The sequence below is a fragment of the Phodopus roborovskii genome, unplaced genomic scaffold (genome assembly GCF_943737965.1).
Source record: "Phodopus roborovskii unplaced genomic scaffold, PHOROB, whole genome shotgun sequence".
NCBI classification, from domain to species: Eukaryota; Metazoa; Chordata; class Mammalia; order Rodentia; family Cricetidae; genus Phodopus; species Phodopus roborovskii.
In genome coordinates this window covers 19815873-19837032 of record NW_026126541.1, presented here as the reverse complement: position 1 = coordinate 19837032, position 21160 = coordinate 19815873, and the positions used below count along the sequence as shown (strand labels likewise).

At 47.2% G+C, this 21160-nt stretch overlaps 1 protein-coding gene across 14 annotated transcripts in view; it reads right to left on the bottom strand.

Moving 5' to 3' along the window:
- Positions 1-2507: 2507 nt before the first annotated feature.
- Positions 2508-21160, bottom strand: part of Sorbs1 (sorbin and SH3 domain containing 1) — a 214011-nt gene continuing 195358 nt past the window's right edge. For 13 of the 14 annotated variants that reach the window (XM_051199849.1, XM_051199857.1, XM_051199858.1 and 10 more), the window contains 4 exons: positions 19435-20166; positions 10474-10664; positions 7566-7678; positions 2508-5589 (listed from right to left, as the gene is read on the bottom strand). In XM_051199849.1, the coding sequence (XP_051055806.1) occupies positions 5522-5589; positions 7566-7678; positions 10474-10664; positions 19435-20166 (1104 nt within the window). In that variant the 3' untranslated portion in view covers positions 2508-5521. The remainder of the gene's footprint in view (positions 5590-7565; positions 7679-10473; positions 10665-19434; positions 20167-21160) is intronic. The other variant, XM_051199863.1, reaches the window with a different exon arrangement.

The window sequence follows — 21160 nt, the reverse complement described above, 5'->3', positions numbered from 1 at the left end:
GTGAGATAGGATCTATTACGTAGCCCTGGCTGTCCCAGAACTATGTAGACCAGGCTGGCTTTAAACTCACAGAGACTGGCTTGCCTCTGCTCCCAGGTGTTGGGATTAAAGGCATCCTCTTCTTTATTAATAAAGTACACCAGTCTAGCCTGTCATGTCTCTTGTCACAGGAGCTTTTAGTGGATCTGCCAATCTTTTCTGGTCAAAGTGACTACTTCAGAAAGTAAGACCCAGGAGACAGGCTAGGGGTGTAACTCAGTTGATAGTGTTTGCTTTAGCATCCATCATAAAGCTCTCAGGGTTCTGCAGTCAGCACAGCATAAACAAGGCTTGACGGCACACCACATACTCCCAGCACTGCACTGTTAGGAGGATTAGAAATCCAAGGTTATCCTCTGCTATAAAGTGAGCCTGAGGCCAGTCTGGGATACATGTATCAAAAAATACAATCCAGGAGGAACCTACCAGAGAGTCTATAGTTCTTTTCAGGGAAAGCCAGACAGAAGTACTTTTGCATCTAGAGTCGGAAAACTAAAAATGAGGCTGGAGCTGCTGCACCCCACAGCTGTACTCAGTAGTCAAAACGTACTCAAACAAGACCACAGAGCCAAGAATAAGATAAATACAGCCGAGAAAGTTTGAGTTCCTGGATTCACTCCTGCCTGAGGCTACTTCCAACTCTCTTTGGTATGTCTTCACTCAAGCCAATAGTGTTGGGTTTCTCAGTAAAGCGGCCTTCAAAGGAGTGACTCTCCGGCCCAGACTTGTGAAGAATCAGCCCCTGGGGCAGCACGTGCTGAGAGAAAGCTACAAAGGGGTGTGAAACACAGTGAAGAGCCACAAAGAGCGCAGCAGCTCTTCAGGGAGGTTGGCCAAATCCCAGCAACAGCATGGCCATGGTTTTAATTGGAAGGTGGGAAACAGACTCTCTTGGACTTGGCAGGAGTAGAAGCAGGTACCTTAGGAAGGCAACTTGACATTCTCTCAAGGTTTGAAAGATTCCTCCTCAATGTCAACAGCTCTACTTCCAACAGCATCATTCTTCCCTTTGGTGAAAAGCTGGCAAGAAACTCACACACTCGTATCATCAATAGAGAACCGGATACACACATTTTGGAGCTATGTGCAAACTATTAAAGGAAAAGAAACCCAAGACTATATGAAGCCGTGTTTGTAGGAGGTGCAGAGAAACAAACCTATATTCATCAACAGATAGAGGAGAGAAGGCTTGAGTGGGTACAACAGTTCGAATCCTATATAAGGTGACCAGAGAAAGCCTCATGCAGAACAAAATGAAAACCCAAAGAAGAGGAAGCAAGGAAGTCAACAGCTTTTGGGGAAAGGACTAGCTAGTGAGCGTGATGCTCTAAGGCAGGAGAGTGCTGGATGATTTGGGGACCGTAGGGATACTAGGGCAAGAACAAGCCGTCAGAAACCAGCAGATGGGATTATGGGTCATGGAGAGGTAAGGGCAATGCTTGTGGATTCAGTCCACAACCAAGAGTATATGGTCAATTTCACAATGATTGTGTTGGCTGCCCGTCATGGCTGGGGGAGAGGAGGCAAGGGAGAAACCAGCAGGCCAGCAATGGTCTGGGCAAGAGAAAATGGCTTGATTACGAAAGCACAAGTGGTCGTGTTCTCAGCCCGGTGTAGGTGGCGCACGCCTTCAATCCCAGCACTCGGGAGGCAGAGGCAGGTGGATCTCTGGGAGCTCCAGCCTGGTCTACAGAGCGAGTTCCAGGACAGGCTCCAAAGTAATACAAAGTAAACCTGTCCCCACCCCCCACCCCCAAAAGAAAGGAAGTTAGAAAGGAAGGAAGGAAGGGAGGGAGGGAGGGAGGGAGGGAGGGAGGGAGGGAGGGAGGGAAAGAAAAACGTGGTCAGGTTCTAAATGTAGTATTTGGAGATGAAGGATTTGGACAGGATAGAGGCACAAGAGCACTGCTGTCTGTGAAACTGGCCAGGCTGGAGACCAGCAGACCCTAGAAGGCAACCCTCTCTTGCCCCAGCTCACTGCCAGCCGCTGCAATCTACTCCTCAGAGGAAGCAGAGGACAGGGCAAGGGAGAGGAGGTTTGAGGCTTTCCTCTTTGAGGGCCCCCTATATACGCTCAGCAAACCCTGCCTGAATGAGGTGGGAGCTCACAGCCATGCAGGGGCTGCACGGGTGGCCGTGGAAGGGGAGAAGGGACTGGGATGGGGACTGAGTGTTTTGATACACTTGATGTGGGGAGAAAAAAACGAAGAAACTCACCACAATAGAAAACTCACAGGCACACATGATATTCAAATACTAAACACTGCATTTTCCCATGTTTTGAGTAACATACTTGAATCGATGTACTGGCGATCAGTTATGCTGAGAAGAAGTTAAGGCAGGAGAGGAAACCTGGCGCCCAGTGATTTAAGAATGGAGAGGTGGGCATGAGAATCAGAAACAGCAGAGGGGCCTCCCCCACAGGAAGAAGGACCAATGAAGGGCAAGAACACAAAGGTGCCACGCAATTCAGAATAAAGTTTATTAAATAATATGTACAGCAAAGTAGTAATTCAACAAGTCTACCAAATCAATCCACTGCAATAAAGAAAAATAAATGAACAGAAAAACCTGTGTCTGCATAGTACATGCGCTTGGTGTGTATTGAAATGCAATACCTTAATAGGTTACATATGTCAGGTTATTTTTTTTTTCTGAATATAATCTTTTATTTTTTTGGTATTAACCTATTCCAGCATAGGATTTAGTACTGCTGCAGATAAATAGAACTGCAAAAGGAAAACAGTAAATTATATTATAGTTGTCTTCTCTCCCCCAAAGAACAATTATATATGTCAACAATTTCCAATGTCTAGTTTTGTGCTAAAAGTCTGCAGGTGAATGATTTGAAATTCCTTCATTTAAATAAAAGTGAAAAAAAAAAAATAAAACAGCCCTTCATGACTTCCTTATTTTACTCCCTTTCTGCTCAAGTTTTAAAAATTATTTTTCTATACAAGGCTACACAAAGTTAAATATACATTACATATTTACAGTCCCACTTCTCAAACATGTGATATTTTTTTTTTCTTTTACCGATCTCAGAGAGACTGCAAAAGGTGAGTAGTTTAGGGCATGTTACCTGGAAGCGTGGCTAATATATCAAAATGCGTTGCAAGGCATGCTGCCAGTTAGTTGCACTTGCTGTTAATAAACCTGTATAAACATTTCAGCATAAAAATAGATAGGTACTTTGTATTACTAAATGTGTGAAGACAAAGGAGTAATTGGGAATCTTCGCTCTTTCTGGTTTTGTCATATGTAGGAAGCTGGAAAGAGCTTATTAAAGATGGGCACACCTGGATTTGGGGAGGTGTGAGGCTGGCAAAGGATGCAAATGTGGCTTTTACAAAATGGTTTTTATTTTCTAGCTGTATTTAAAGGGGTGTTTGAAATTACCTACCAAATCAAAAAGCACCCCCAAGGAAATGTAAATACAACTATTCATGATTGGCATCTAGGAGAGAGCAAGGAATGCATTCCAAATGGGCAAAAATGCACATAGGCATTTATTTATTGTGTATAGATTTGCTATATTCCCCTTGAGAAGGGCAAGGAAGAAAAGAAAGAAAGCAGTGCTACTGGCTGGTGAAGCAGAGCTTCCAAAGCAACAGGTCATGGCATCACCAGAGCTTTCCTGCCCAAAGCAACAGGTCATGGAATCACCAGAGCTTTCCTGCCCAAAGCAACAGGTCATGGAATCACCAGAGCTTTCCTGCCCAAAGCAACAGGTCATGGCATCACCAGAGCTTTCCTGCCCAAGAAGCTGGTATGCCCTCAAGTTCCCCACCTTTTCCCCTTCGGATTACAGGCTCTATTCTGTCAGTTAAAAATGATGTCTCCTGGAAGAGATAACACACTCCTCCTATCGGCCATTTATTTTTCAGTGTGACTCAATGAGTGGCAATTTCTTTCCTGAGAGCCTCCTTGGAGAACTGTGGCTGACCAGTGGTGGGGGCAGCAAGTAGGATCCTATGCCATCTGGGACAGCAGTCACTCAAGACAATGTTGCCGACTTGTAAAGACTCCAGGCTTTGGGACAGTGGTTAGCGTGGTTATGAACTAGATGCAGAGAGCCAGGGGTTCCAGTGTATACCCCTATCGCCTACAATTCCTGATGTTCGTGACCTTGCATATGTGGGTAGAATAAGAAGAGACTCTGAAAAAAATTCCAACTATTCCCAGACATAAACTACCCTCAGACAAAGGTTCTCCCAGCATCCTCATCGTTCAGAAGTGAGCCCAGGGAGATGAAACTCTGACGATGCATTCTAGGGTTACCCCTCTCCCCCAGAGAAACTCATCCCTTCTCACACCCTCTGCACGTTTCACAGTCTCTCTAGACTGGGTTCTTTTTCCTGTGTTATCCACTCAGCTGAACCGCTGGCAGGCCCAGCTCTGGGAACAGGCCATACCTATCTTTGTGTCAATTAGGGATCTAACAGAGAAACAGAGTGGTGACTCACACCCAGGTGTCAAAGGGTCCCCTCTTCATAGCCAGGGCTCACAGGACAGACTCCTGCTTGCCATTAGGGGGAGCAGAATAGCCGCTTCCTGTGTATGATACCTCAGCTCCGAATGGGGGCCTCGGCATGTGCGACAGGACTCCCTGGCCGGGGGTGGTGGGGAGGGAGAAACAACATTCAGGGTGGTCTTTGACCTCCTCCATAGGGACCCCTCCCAGGTCTGAGAGAGCCTTACCATGGTACCCCAGCAGCCAGCTAAGAGGGCTACTAGAGACCAGTCTGGTGTATCAAGTCCACACTAAAGCAGAGAAGAAAGTCACATCCAACCCTGCGCAGCCAGTGATGGTGACCAGGAAAGGAGTCTACTCCAAGTGACCTCCGGAGCCCCAAGGTCACTGGCTTAGTCACATGGAAGCACAAATGTAACCCATCTGCCTGGCCACCTGCTTCCAAGCTCAGGACAAACACGGCAGTCAAGTACAATGTCACCCAGCAGGCTGAATGCCAGGATGCCTGGTCTGCCTGCATTTCTTTACCTGGAGTCATGGTGCTGAAGGGAAACCTCAGAACCCAGACCAGCCTCTAGCAGCACTGGGAGTCTGCTGGCTCTGGGACAGCCAGGGAGAGAGGCAGGGGTGGGCAGTGATGCTCAGACTTGAGGCCTGTGGAACATGGCTGGGGATTGACTTATCTGGCCCCAGGGGCCCTTTGAAATGAGAGTGGTTAAAGACTGAGCATATTTTTGGCTAATGCTGCCTGTGGACACTACTCCATATCAGATTACCCAAGCAGTGGGGGCTGGAGCAGCTCCCAGAAGCAGCCATGTAAATACCGATTTCCTCGGCACACAGTTAAGCCCCAATACATGGTGGGGTTTAAACACACTTCTTTGTTCCTCTTTTTGAATTCTTTACCAAATGCATTACTTTTCCTACTGACACAATATTTTAAAGAGACCAGTTCATGAATGATGCTGCATCCTCTGAGAAAAATAATCTCTATGGTTTTCAGTCTTCTTATAGATACAAAGGTTTTACATAGTTGCCTGGAAAAGTACCAAACTGCCTCGTCCTTCTCGAAGTACCTGCAAGAAACAAGCAAACAAAAACAGACACACAGTGAGAAGCACGCCGAGTTCAGAGAGAATGCTGGAGATTCTGCACCATCCCTTGGTACCAATTCCACACTGTGGTTTCCATAGCTACATCATTTGGGCTATGAAATGATGGGGGGGGGGTAGGGAGGGAGGGCAAGCAAGATGCACTTCAGTTAAGTGACCCAGACTTTAAATGATGCTTCTCAGGTCCCTGAGCTGAACTGATGTTGGAGGCAGAATCTGAACCCAGGTCTTCTGACTCCCTGCCGCACTGTTCTTCCCAACGCTCTGTCCTCACTGACCAGGAACGTCAGGCTGTTAAATCTGTACTCAGTCACTTCTGAAAATAACTGAGCTGTGCAGGGAAGGTACTCATCCCAAGGTAGTTCCTTCAACCAAGATGCCTGCCTTCAGAGAAGACTAGTGTCTCTTCCCCATGGGTTACAGATTGAAGCACTCCTAGAGGAACTTAACAGCAAACGCATTCTCAACCTTCTTTCCCTCCCTCTTCCCCTCCTCCACTCTTGAGACGCAGTCTTGCTGTACAGCTCAAGCTTGCCTAGAATGTGATATCCCCCTGCCCCAGTATCACTCTTTAGTCGGATGGACATCCACACATGGTAACTAAGAACTGAGCTCTTGAGAATTTGGAATCAGCTTCCAAGGTCTTAGAATGAAAACAATATAAAATATATCACTAACACTGTTAATGTGCTCAAAAGATAATATCCGGATACTTCAGGCTCATAAAACATCAAAACGAATTTTATGGGTCCCGCTTTACCTTTTCTATGTGACCCCTCTAAAATTTAGAATTTTACACTTGGCAAGCCTATGACTTCTATGGGACTGCAGTATGCCCTGTGGCCTCTGGCTTCCTGATAAGAATTTCTTTTGTAAAGAACCCCAAAGGGAGGCCTGGCTTCAAGGGGGCCACAGCATTTTCTAAGAGAAGGATCCCTGTCTTTCAAACTGTCTTCCTGTTTACATCATGCTTCATGTCTGACCACTCCAGTCTGAACATGCTTCAGGAAGTTTCTTCCAGCGAGATCAGACAAGAGCTGGTGTTGGAAAGAACGGGGGACTGAAGCCAAGAGCGAACCAGTGGTTCCCAGGGTACCAACAGCCCAAACAGAAATGATGCAGGCTGGGAAATAGTGGGCAGTCTGCTTTACGCTATCAGAGTGACCTTGCAAAAGCTATTAAATCCTGTTGCCCCTCACTTTCTGAATTTGTTAAGTGAGGCTAATTTTTGTTTTGCAGGTGTCGTGAGAGAAGTCAGCAAAAGCACATCACACATACTGGGTTTGCAACAGAATCTCATGCTGGCCTTTCTCTCCCATTCCTGGAAAGGAAATCTTGCATTGCTCTCTCTCTCTCTCTCTCTCTCTCTCTCTCTCTCTCTCTCTCTCTCTCTCTCTCTCTCTCTCTCTCTCTCTCTCCCCCCTTTCTTCCCCCTCCATCTCTGTGATACTGGGGAACAAACTCAGGATCCCATGCTTTAAGCAAATGTTCTACCACTGAGCCATATGCCCTTTATTATTAGAGCTGGTTGCTTTTGTTCAAGTTATTAAAAGCCCAGAGTAAATAAAAGGGTCTTAGGAACATTCATACATGTGCTTGAACTTCATGGTAGACACCTAGTCTTAATCAAATGTTTCTTAAGAGCTTTAAAAATTCATTCTGTGAACATTCAACATGCACACAATAGAAATACAAACTGAACCCAATTAACAGCCATGATGAAGTAGACACCTGCTGTCTTGTGTCACAGACACTGGCCAATCTAGGCTTTAGGCCTTACTCTGTAATATTCATACTCCCTTGAGAAGGAGTGGTCCAGCACTCCTACAGGGGCTGAGAGATTGCTTTCTGTGCAAAGAAGACTGTTCTCTAACCTGTCCCATCATTCCTAGTCCTTCCCTCAATAACCACTAGGAAGAAAAGTGTGATGGGATTCTTACCAACAAACCATCCATCGTCACATTTCTCCATGACATCAACAATATCTCCATCTCGGAGTTCCAACTCATCATCGTTCTGTGGCACATAGCTATACAATGCTTGGTAGCTACACCTACAAACCAGACAAAGGGCCAGTGAGTGGCTCAGTTGCTGACGGGATTTAACAACCATCTATAAATCCCAGTACTGTGAACCCAACATTTATATGACGTTTCCCATCTGATGAAGAAAGTGTTTCACTGATTGGTTCTCTAGCAGTTTAGCATGTGAAGAAGTGAGTTAAATCAATTAAGACCAACAAGGGTAGGGAATTCCTGAGGATCACTAATAATTAATCATCAATCTTGGTTTTCCTCCATTCCTTTATTGTCTGCATCCCTCTCTACTCACTTTACTACCTTTAAAGTCAACCACACCCATTCCTTATAATAGGGTGATATAGGTGAATTATTAAGAATAATCAGCAGTTGTTCAGTTCCAGGAGTATTAAATTCTGGCCATATACATTAGAGGACAAAAGGTAACTATAAAAACAGGTGACAGACACAGATAGGTGGGAAAATGTATTAAAAAGTAAATTTCCATCCATGTGGAATGGCTCATGTTTGTCGTCTGAGCATGTAGGAGGCTGGGGCAGGAAGATTGCCCTCAAGTCCAAGGATACTTTGTAAAACTTTGTCTTAAAAACAAAAGCAAAACAATAGTAATTAATAACAATAATATAGCACATTCCCATTGTCTCTCTGCTTAACAAAACTCTGAGTGTTTCCAAGAGTGGGGCTCCTTTTCTGAAGACCCCAAAAGTTTTCTGCTCCTGTTCCACCCCAGCGAGAGTTGGAGATAAGGGTTTTATTGACTTGCTCTTTGGCCTAGGACATCTGGTTTGCACAGCTCTGTGTTCTGATAACAGCAAAGCTTGCTGTGAAACTGACATCAGCTTTAGCATCAAGGGGAGCTTTGTTTTTCCTTCCTTCCCTTGCCAAATGCTTCCAGGGCCTCTAATCCGCACCGATGCCACAATTCAGACTATTCGCCATTTTAAAACACCACAGCAGCACCCGAATTTTGTAAACAAGCCCATCAAATGCTGTTTCCAGGGATGTCAGTGAATGCCGATGCCGAGGAAGAGGGACTAGAAACAAGAGCCTGGCATTGGCTTTAAGAGCCAAGAGGCTTGCCTATGCTGAGTGCCACACATAGGACACCTGTCCTCACTACTCTTTCAGGGTGTTGAGACTTTGGTGGAAGGAACTGGCTGCCAGAGGGAAAGTCTCTAGTGAGGAATTAAGAGACAGAGATAGATTTCAAGCTGGTAAGCGAATACCTTTTTCTCTCATTTCCGTATGCGTTTCTACCTAACTACAGCTGGCTATCTAATACACACCCTCACTAACATCCTAAACTGCCCTTAATTTCCACCGTGGTGGCTTCACTACGTTATATTCTGAAAAATAACTCTGCCTGTCACTAGGCAAATGGTGGGGATAGACTGGAGAAAATCTATACCATTGTGGCAATGGTCCTCCTTAACTCTAATGTCCACAGCGGCTCTGCTGGTTCTGGTGCTGTGTATTCTTGCCTCCACTTTCCAAGGTGGAAACTTATGTGACAAAACCTTAGCCTTCCTCCCTGACAGACAGGGGTCTGTGCCTGTTGCTGTGTGCAAGGACCCTTTCTCCTGGCTGTGCTGAACCCTCTTCTTCCACTTACAGCTTCTTATTTGTTTCTTTCAACTTCTGACATCACTTTCTTTGCCACAAATACGCCTAAAACTCTCTGCCCTGTCCCTAGCATCCCTCACCACACCCATCCTACCCTACCCCACCCCACCCCACCCGTGTCATCAAACTTACTCTTCAGCCCTTTCTAACGGAGCATTCACTACTGTTACACAGTCACCGGTCATTTTGCAAGTTGTCAGAGAGAATGCCTGGTGACCCTTCTTCATTTTCTACCCCGGTCTCTCAGAGGCAGGCAGCAGGGCTGGCCAGATGCCATCTATGGGCTCTGCTCTATCAAAGAGAGCGCTCCTACAACTGTGCCTGTTCCTGCTGCCCTTTCTTATTCGCCTCCACTGTTGGTTACTCTCTGCCCTGTCTCTCTGTTGGTAGTCATATATTTCCGCGGTTACTATAAGCTCACCCCGTTCTAGCTAAGACTACCATGACTGGCTTCATACCTACTGACCAACACCCCTGTGCCTTGTTTCTGAATCCCATCCTCCACCTGTTGCCAGTTATCTCCCTAGAGCAGATATGATTGATATGCACCTCACTTTAGAAACCCTCGGAGGCTTTCTGGTGTTTGCTGAATAAAATCTGAACCTATTTCAGCCGCAATCCAGAATCTGGTCCCGTCCTAACATCTTTACTTTCACCTCTATCTTTACTTCCACGAACCATCTGCTAGCCCCACAGGCCTTCCTCAGGGTCGCCAAACACTACCCACTCCATGCCTTTTTCTTGAAGCTCGGTTCAAATCACTGTTCTTTTTCTATGAACAGAATTTTCTCCGGTATGTATAAACCATAGGACATATCTAATACTTTTCTGAATGACTGATATATAAATCAACACTGTTCGTTCATTTCAGCTCAGAAGTAACTGTTCCCTTTTCTCTGTTCCATAGCATTGATATTGAAACTGGTTAGCACAACTCTCATTCCCCCTTGTATGGCCATTAATTCTTAACCCATCTCTTTCTCCCAGTAGCCCATGAAGTCTTTTATTCACCTACCACCTGTCTTCACAGGATGACAGGAAATATGGCCTTCCCTAGAAATCCCCAAAGAGGCCATAAGCAATTAGCTCATTCCCCCTAAAAAGCTGTGACAGAGTCAGCCAATCATTTTCCAAAGTGGAAAGTGCACCAGCAACATAAGAACCAAAGTTCTTAGACTGTACTTACAAATCCTGTGAGGTCTGGCTCCTGTCTGGGGTGACTCTCCGCTGCTGGGCTTGAGGTTGCTGAGAAACGATTAAAGATGATTTACGGTCAGAGGGGGGTACCTTGTGATGGAAGTCAAGGGGATGAGAGACAGTGCTGCAGTAATGAACAGATTTCTCGGCAATGTTTATGATCTCATTGCAAACCGCTTCCTGTGAGGTGGCCCCGCGATATCCAGAAACCCCCATAAAACAGTCAATGTGGGGACAAAAAAAAAAAAAAAAAGAGAGAGAGGAAGAGATGTAACATTCCAGATGAAGCACGTAAGTCCAGGGAGAAAACAGAGTTGAAGATCCGGGTTAAAAAACAAAAACAAAACAGAGATTCCAGTAGTGGAGTGCAGGAGGGATCCAGGTAAGCATGGAAAGACAGGTAAGAGGAATTTGGCATTTAGTATGACTGTTTGTAAGAAGCAGCAGCATAAAAGCCTGTAATTAGTGAGTAGCTGTTACAGCTGGAATAATCTCAGGCTAGAAATACAAGAACGAATCCCCCAGTCATGCACTAGCTCATTATTCAATCCCACCTTCCGGCACAGTGGAACTGTCTCTAAATTCCTCCGCTCTTTTAGTGGCATAGAGGGTGGCCGAATCTCTGACATCAGCCGTGGGCTCGTGAAGACCACAGCGGTATGTTTACCAGGAGTTACTCTGGTCTACACGCTGCAGTCAGGAAGGATTCCCTTTAGGAAAGCCACAGTCTCAGTCAACAGGCATCTTACCACATAGCTCTTTTCAGATTCTGTGAGATCAGGTCCTGCGCTCAATGAGTGATGATGAGAGGGCTGTGATCACCAAGCAAATCAGAAGGGAGACATTTTAGCAGATGTCACATTGGAAAGGTTTCAAAATAAAAAACGTGAGCAAATACACGTATCACACCATCACATTCAGATGACTCCAGATACCTGTGGCCCGTGGCCACTGAGTTCCCATGACAACATGGCAGATGCACAGGAAAAATGCAGATGTACAGCGTTAGAAGCAAGCATCCAGCAATGAAATGGGGAATGGGAAACGTGGCCACAGTGAGGTGGGAATGACAGCACGGGGTCCTCAGGCTGGCAGGACAGACACAGGGAAGGGCTGCCTTTAGGGACAGCCCTGCTGCGCCCACCCCAACACAGTCTTGAGCGCTTCGATCTTAGTGAACAAGTTTCAAGGGAGGGGCTGTTGTGTCAAAGGTGGTTTCAGGTTCTGGTTGATGGGGAGCCAATGGTGGGACTATCAGGACCCAGAGTGGAGCATTCACAAAGACTACACTACTACTGAGGTGTTCTTGGGTAATAGATGACGTCTCAAACAAGACTATGTGCCTCAAAAGAGTCTGCACATGGCATAGCCTGGTGAGGTATGAAACGAGTTTCCTAAAGCAAGTGCTATCCAACAGCAGAAATGGATGACTGGGAGATGGTGGCATCGTCTCCATCCACTAGCCAGGGTGCTGTCGAGCATTGTGTCTAACTGGAGCACAGACTCTGACTTTGTTATCTGGGCTGTGCCAGACACTGGCCACTGCTAACTGCTGATGACACTTCTGGTACTCAGCCTGTGGAAAGCAAGGTTGCAGAGGACCTCAACTGAGATTCTCTGCCCTCAGTGCACCAAACTGGGTCTCACCTCATGAAAAACAAAAGTTCTCATTAAAAACAGAAAGTCCAAACTCCAGATAGTGGCCTGATGGCCTCAGGCCAGATGTAGACAACTCTTGGGATGGTGTCCATGGCTTACAAAAGTCCCTGGCATCTTTACCTGGCAAACAGTGTGCTGCTCCAAAGCAGATCTGGGAACTGAATGCGAATGGAGTGGCTATTTTATAAACACACGGAGGTCCAATGGCTCACACTTCCCTTGTACTTTTACTCACTTTTACTAGGAGAGGACAGGGGAGGGAACTTTAAGACCAGATGAAGTCCGGGGCCTTGTACAAGGAAGCAAAGGCTGTGAACACAAGAGCTGAGCCCTTTTGTGACTCGTAAGCCACCTCCCCCAGTCAGGCTGAGACAGCTGACAATAGGTTATCAACCCCCAAATTCTATCTCTTAACAGACTTCTCTTCCCGAATGCTTTACTCAAATGCGCAAACGCATTTCCTCCTGCAAGCCGCTTGGTGCATCTGGTATTAACCCACAGAACCACAGTGCTGGAGAGCTATCAGTGGCTACGTTAGCAGCTCTGAAGAAAGGGGAGGAGGATAGTCCAGCTTTAACATCAGGAGAGTTCAGACAACCCCGTTCCTGAGAGGCAGGGAAGATGGGTTCCCACTTAGTGTCAGATAAACAAAGAAAGTACTCAAGGTAATCAAGGTCAGATTCCCTTTCTCCCTGTTTCCATTTAACAAAGGCATGGAGCTGGAATGTAAAGCTGTGGTGGGGGCGGGGCTCCCATGTAGCTGGAAACCGCTGATACCAGTTACCTGGATCGGCCCTTCCCTTAGAAGGCTGTTTGCCCTCAGAGGATTTTTTCCCTCTAGGTACACGCTCTCCCTTTTCCTGTCCCACTTTCCACTTTCTAACCCTTTGCTGTCTGTGTGCACAGGAGACACAGTAAGCCGTGAAATCTGCTATGAATGAAAAGAGACGGCGGTTTCCAAAGGAATGCAAAATAGCTCATTGAGTAATTTTTGAGTGTGTTGGGTTAAATGGTCTCTGTTTTTACTTCACGTATTCTGTTCCACTGTGGCTGCTACGACATTTTCAATTGTCTATGTGCTTCACATTCCCTTTCTAGTGGCAGTATCCTCCTTCAGTCAGTTCTTCAGTCTGTCCTTCCTGAAGCCTGAGAGTAGGTCCACATGTTCTCATCAGGGCCCAGCTGGTGCTAAGAATAAAGAGTATTAGCTCATGCTACGCACATCTTGACTTCTGTAGCCACATTCCAGCTTTCCATGTGCTTGGAAAAACAGCAACCAGTCCAACGTGCAAGGTGTGCACGTATACACATCAGGCAAGCACACACCTCCCCCTTCAGCTCCCCGCCAACTGTACGCGTGAAATAGCTGCGTTGTATGGACTCACACTGCCTGCCTGCCTGCCAGCTAGGGTGCTCTCTCCATCGTCCCCAAGAACAGTGGGGTGTCCTTGCTCTGCCTCCCTGTTGCCTGCCTTCAGCTTGTAGTCTGTCAGAAACCTGACCTTAGCTTCCCTGGAGCTGCTAATCCCCGCTGGACCCAGAACACCTGGTGCCCCTGCAGTTACCCAGCATCCTGTCCCAGCTCTGGGGTGTGCCAAAGGCTGAAGTCCAAAATAAGCTACACGCACGCACGCACAGAACCCTGGAAGAGTAGATGGGAGAGACACCCAGCCCCTGCATGGCCCTGGTCCCCACATGAACATCAGGAATCTGCTGTTATGTTAAGAGGGCTGGACCTGGGTCTCTGAGATGGCATTACTCTAGTTATATCATGCCTCCTTGGATTCCACCCCACCTTACAGCACCTGCACTGGCCTCCTAATGGGACAATGAACAACCTGACCTCCTAGACAGGCTTTCATAACGACCTACTTCTTAGGAAAGATTTCAAATTCCAAAATATACAACAGGGCTGTGCATGATTCATAATGTTCTTTCTGGCCCTGGCTCTATGGTTCTATCTTATGAATAATTTGGAATGGGTAGCATTGACAAGGCTCAAAGGAGGCAGCTCCTATTAGATAGATCACAGCCCCTAGACAGCTGGAGAGCTCACTTCTGTCAATGCGGGAAGTGAGGTGCTGCCCAAAGATAGTGATACAAGGTTGACCATTCATGGAACATGGGCAACTCTGCCAGCGGAGTGCGGAGACCTGAACAACTCAGGCTCCTGGGTTTCTGCTCCAGAGAACTGCAAAGAGGCTTCTGACTTCACGGAGTTCTCCTACAGCATGCAATGAGAAACAGATGGCAATTCCAATATAAAGCTAGTTACTAACAATTACTTGGGCTCCTCATGGACTTACTGTCATTTGAATCTGTTTCTAATGCTCAGCAACACTCAGTCTTCTCATGGCAAACTAAGCCTACCTTCCCCATTTCTGCCGTATCAGGGAAGATGGCAGGTGCGTACGTGGCTCAGGAAAGCATTTCAGGGTACCTCATGCTGGGTATAAAGAGAGGCATTAATGTGTTTCCTAATTTCTTTTTAAATTAAGATTATATTGGTTGAGGAGACTGCACGAACCGTACGTAGTGTGCATGTGAAAGAGGGCAACTCTCGGAACCACTTCTCTCCTCCCACGCCATGGGTTCTGGGGATCGAACTCAGCTCATCGGGCTTCATGGCACATACCTTTATTATCCACTAAGGCATCTTGCTGGTCCCCAGATCCCTAAATTCTTAAATGATACAACCCAAACAAAATGAGCCTCCACCTACCTTTCTCTCCCACCCCCCCGCCACCACCTTCTCTGGGGGGGGAGGGGCATGTTTTGTTTTGTTCTTGCAACCCCAGCACCACACAAGAGTCACTGCCTGAGCTGAGTCCCAATTACATGGTCTGTGGTAAGTGTGCTTTCTGCAGTCTATCTGGCCATCTGTTTCCTGGACTCTAAGTTAGGCACATTCACCCCTTCCCATCAATCCTTTAGGTGCCTTGCCAGAGGGGGACTTCACAACCACTGCGCCAGTCAACGCGGTGCTGGGGAAAGGTCCCCTCTCCAGTACTCCGCTGCTGGCCCCTGCATTTCTACAGAGGCACCTCTATTTCTTCGGGCACCATGTAGGGGTGGACACTGCAGCTTCTGGTCTTGGTGAAAGAACACTAGCAAGTTATTTTGTAAGAACAGTGTCCAGTCTCTCCTCTTCTGATAAACTGTTAACATTGGCTGGCTGTGCTTCCAGACTTCCCTTCTGAATGAGTCAAAGGAAAACATTTCCCATCTTTGAACATCTTAATATTTCTGTGTGTGTGTGATCTTAATGCTTCTGACTTCCCTTTTGCCCTTACAAGTTACATCTCGTGTTTCCCGTCCTTTTCTGATTTCCATTCTCCAGCCAGGTCCCTGCCTTTGTTCTTAGCTTTCTGGGAACTGACTTAGTTCCTACTTGGTTACCATAGCACATCTTTCTGTCTCTAGGTAAGTTGCTCTTCTCTTCTCTGTGATCCTCCTGCCTCTATTTCCTGAGTTCTGGAATTACAGGAATTCAGGGTTTAATACAGAAATTTGATGAGGTTTCTCACAAACGTCAAGCATTCTTATACACAAATCTAGATTCCAGTAATTGCTTCTCCCTTGGGGAGAGGCAGTCTCTACTTGGTGGTGTTAATGACCAATATTTCCCACATGGACTCCACTTTGGTTGTTTTACATAATATTAGCCAAAATTATGCCAAACAGAATCCCAAAAACATGCCAGTCAATCCTGACCTTCTGGACAATTTGTGTATATCTATGTGTGTTTTTGTCCAGTCAACAAACTTGTCATTCCAGACCCAGTAAAAGCAAAGTGTTTGTTTGTTTTTCAGTGGCGAAACTCTGCACATCTATAATAAAGCCCGTAGTTAACATTTTATATGTTATTTCTCATTTCAACTGACAGTCACATTGGATCCCATCACAGAATACCACAGCTGAAAGGAAGCTCAGCTCCTACGTCTGCATCTTTTGTTTATGGACAAGGAAGTTGCCGGGAAGGAGATGTGACTCATCCACAGACACTCAGCCAACTGATGGCAGAGCCAGAACTAGAACCTGGAGACCAGTGTCCTTCCCTGTTTCCCCTGGACACCCTGGCACTGATTTATCCCTTCTGTTGTTCAGAGAAAACAAACCTAAAAACATAAGCAGCCGGCCCAAGGTAAAACATTCTGACAGTATAAATGACTGAGACATCAGAGCATCTTCCGCAAGAGGTCACACATCCCGACAGTTGGGATGGGGGCAGGTGATCCAGGGAAAGAAAGCGGCAGAGTAGGGACTGACTGGCAATGGTCAAGGGACAGCAAGGAAGATGGCTTCTGTGCTGTTAAAAGGTATGGCAAATGCTGGAGGCACAGACAGGCATAGGCCCAGCTATGGTCCCAGTCTCCTTGGTAGATCTCACTGATCTGTTGATCTGTAGGCACACCTAGAGTACATTTGTACTTCCCACCTCTGGGCTTTTGGATACCAGTCACCATCCCACTATATCTGTGGGAAAACTGCCTCTTCTTTAAAACCCACAACAAATGCGACTTGTGATCGCCTTCCTCCTCCTACACCTATTATGGTTTCCTGTCTCGAACTTCCGGGATAGACTGTGTCTCTCTCTTCTGAACAGGGCTGACTCCACAGTCAATAGCATAAACTCTTCTAGTTCTGATCAGTTATCTTTTAATCTTTTCTTTGACAAATATTTACAGAGCACATTCTATATATCAGGTGTTGTGGTCCCTGACTGTTGGGCCTACTGCTCTACACACATCCAGGCACAAGAGCTGGGGAGACTTTGGAGGATGGTGCTGCTCGTTGTCTAAATGGCCATTCCACTAGGAAGCCTTCTGGGCCCAGGAGGAAAGACTTTCCTGAGAGACAGAGGAAGTCTGCAGTGATGTCTAAGCCTTTTGGCTCCCTGCGACACTTAGCACACTGCTGGATACTAGGTATTTAGAAGAAGGAGTAAATGACCACCGTGTCTTAGCCTGCTTTTTCACTTAGTATTTTGTTTACTGGTTGGATGCTCGACCAAGTAAGTGCAAAAAAGTACAAACGGAACTTGGGGTTCGTCAAGGGGAAGACCGGCTGGCAAGTTTCTTGATACTGGAATGCATTTACCCAAATAAGTGACACGGCCTGAGGTCATGTCCTGACAGGGCCACTAGAGGACAGATGATGAGGTAAGTCCTTTCCACCTTTAGCTTGCCTGTCAGCCAAACAGGCCCCAAGAGGATGGAGCCCTTTATGAAGGACCCATCCCCAGAGCTGTCTTGGGTGAAGCGAGAAGTTGTAAAGGATGTGTGTACACATCATTAATTCTCAAACGGACCAAACCAGACCATGGCTCCCACATATTCACAGGGAAAGAGCTTGTGCCAGGAAAGCAGGAGGAAGGGGAGGGGGAACAGGAAGTGATACACCTGGTGTCCAGACACTCGCCAGGAAAGGTGAACCAACCCTCAACAAGCCTGGCCTTCCCATCAACACAATCTCTGCTGCCAGCTACTCCACTTGTCCTTGGTAGGAAGCAGGAAGTGTGCACCCTGGACCTCACTGGTGCTTCGGTACTGTGCGAACTTCCCGTCCACACCGAATCCTGGAACAGTGTGCAGTGATGAGTCACGCCTGCAATCAGGACTCCGGGCACCTGAGGTTGATCGACATTTCGTCCTTTTCAACCGGCAACTTCACTACAGCTTCCAGCAAGCTATCTTTTTCTCTGAAGCAGACAGACACTTTTCTTTAGCGTACACAGGTCAGGAGCCCCTGTCCCCAGAGCCCCGTGCTAAGAGATGGGACAACCATGTACAGTAGCCATAGCAGGAAGCCCCTGTTTAACAGAGACTGAACATAATGCAAGTACCCCATTGATGGCCACTATCTTATTAACCATCACAATAGGTCTTCCAGGGAGGAACGGACTGTCTGCTTCTACCCCTAGTTCTACTCCTACATGAGCAACTACAGAGGCGCAGGGCAGGGGTAGGGATACAGTGCTTGCTAACCTTCTGTTGACTGAGCCCAATTCCACATAAACTATCCCACACTTGATCACCCTCAGTGATCTCCACACCATGTGAAGGCCCAACTTGGCATGTCTCATGCCTGTATGTTCCTGTTACTGGCCTGGTGACATAAATATGTCTGTCACTGTCAATGGATATGGGCTCCTCAAGAAAGGGATTTAACACCCTCTGAACCCTACCCATAGACCACATACGTCAAGCAGCACACCTTAAATTATACTCAGAGAACAAACAGCTCCAAGGATAAACAGGACCAAAGGTCTGAGGGAGGAGCACAGTCCACTGTGGATACTACATACAACAGACATCAACAGTTTAGACAGCTCTATAAAGTCCCTGGTTCTAGAAGCAGGGTTAGATCACCCACCATGGCAGTTCTCTCTTCTTTTTAGAAAGTGCTTGTGCTTAACACCTGCATGCATTCTTTCAAGGAATTTTCTGGACCTGCTAGGAGGGAGGTTATCTTCATTTCAGAAGTCAGAAACTGAGTCTCTAAGAGGGTGAACAATTTCCATAATGGCAGTTAGCATTGGTACTCAACTCTGGTTACTATTGAAATGTTGCCCAAAGTCCTTTAATAAACAACACAGGCAAAACTGACTAATGACCTGTCTAGTTATCAAATTCATGTCCCTTCAAAACTCCCTAAATCTACCTTGATTTATATGCTGAAATCTTTGTAGTTCACTTGGAAGAACCGCCATGCAAAACCTATGATACCTACTCAGTGACCCCAAGCACATCAGAAGCCCTTCCAGCCTGCACCCTCCCCATCTATGAAGAACCAAAACGTCTCTGCTCGGTGTAAACATGGCCCTTTAGTCCCACACAAACACAAAACAAGACAAAGACCTGACAAAATTAAGCATCATGAGTTATGGAAACAGTGCATCTCACAAGAAAACCACACCACACCACACTAAAGCCTGGTGTTCTCAGCTGTGTTAGTCAAAGCAAGTCAAGGACTATCTTTAGGGCATGAATGGGACACAAGGAAGGTGTCCCTGCTCGTGGGCTTTGGTACCAGGGTAGCAGATGTCAATGGAGGAATGAATACTTTCAGATCATCTCCGGAGGCTAGAATGTTTCCCTGAACTATCCCCAGCCAACGTAGTCCACAGCTCCTCCATTCCCTCTTGGCCATCCCTTTGTTTCCAAGGCAAGCAAACAGATCTCCCAGGCACCCACTTGGCCTCAGTTAATGGACCAGAGGTGAGACATCTGGTATGTTCCACCATGCCAAGCAAGAGGCCAAGGCACCACCAGTCATGCTTCAGGCCTACCTGGCTTACACCACTCTGAGCAGCCTTCCTGTCAGCCTCGATACCTCTGTGAAGCTCTGGTGGCCCAGCCTCCCATGCTGGGATAGGACTACCCAGAGGCTTGAAGGACTGGCTGTCATCAGCAGTGTGGAACTCTGAGAGTCTCTGCTCAGAACTCAGGCACCTGACCACGTCTGAAGGTCTCAAGCAGCTCTTCTTAGAGATCTTGGGTCCACCAGGGTATCTCTCACCTGCCTCGCTCTCTGCTTTCCTCTCATAACGTCCATCTTCTCGCCAGGGCTGTCTCTTGCTCTGGCTGCTAAAGGCATCACTAAGCTCTGAGATGACCCTATCAGAGTTCCCAAGTGGTGGCTGAGAGAAGCCATCTTGGTGGGTGTGAATGCCACCATCTCCATTGATGTGAAGAGGAGCCTGGGCACCTGGTGCCAGGGAGTAGGCTTTGTGGGGTGGAGGCAGGGCCAGCGGGGAGACCACTGACCGACTTGCACAGGGGAGGCTGAGTGGCAAGGAGGGACGGGCCCTCGCTGACAAGGCCAAGCGGTCCGTGTCATAGACAGAAGCCTCAGGCAGAGGAGGCAAGGGTGGTGTCATGGCCAGAGAACGCCTGCCTGGGACCCCGACAGTCAGCGAGATCCACTCAGAGGTGATGGCGCGCATCTCAGGGGAGAGGGCTCGGCGGGGGTGGGGTAGAGATGAAGGGGCTGGCATGATGAGCTTGCTGTGACTAGTACACTTCCAAAGGAGAGACAGAGAGAAGAAAACAAAAGGAAGAAACAAAGATAAAAGTGTCAGCATAAAGGAGGAAGGAGGAAGATAACCACAAGGGGCATAAAGAAGAATGAAATAGAGAGGATGAGCAGGACACCCCGGCGTCCAAAACAGAGATCATCTGGAGAGGCTGGGAGAGAATCCTCCTAGTGGCGGAGTGTGTGCAAGCAGGGTGGAGACAGGAGAGGCATGTGGCATGGAGGCGGGAGAGGCTCCCATTGGACAGCTGTCTGCAGAGTCCCATTTCAGAGGGTGGGAAGTGCCCCACCCCGGCCCTGACCCAGAACTGCAGGGTTAGGTGGGCAGCCTCTGTCCAGGCCCTTTTCTTCCTCAGCTCTGCAGAGTTCTCCAGATAGAGGCAGGGACTGTGTGGTCATTTTGTATTACAATTACTCATGGCCACAGTTGAGTACAAATTCCACATGCTCTTCCGGAGCAGAATGCCCGCTCCAGTCTCATACCCTCTCATGTGAGAAGGCAGAATGTATGGCTCACTGGTTAGCAAATCTAATGCTAAGACAGCCAAGGGCTGTCTGCTGTGCCTGTGACCAGCATGGGGAGGGAAGGAAATGGTAGAGGGTGAGATAGAGGGTCAGCACCACTGAGTCCCACAGTCTCCAGCCAGCCTCCTCCAATTTCATTCCACAGGATGCCACCTGACCATGTTTCTCTTGAACTCAGAGCTCTCGCTTTACTCAGCTTTGGGAAAGTGGGCATCATTTGTAATAACATCTTAAACAAGTATGCTCATAATTAATGTTCAGAGAAACAAACACGTTCCTATGCTTACAAACTACTCCCTTTTGACCCAGGAGAGACTGATACACTCTAAGTTTCTCTTCTAACTTGGGTCTGGAGAATGCTAGCAAGAGGACTCTGAACCATTCCATTCTAAGCGTAAGGACGTGAAATTATCTTCCAACCCCTGTCATCTGTAAGACAATCTCGATGGACAATA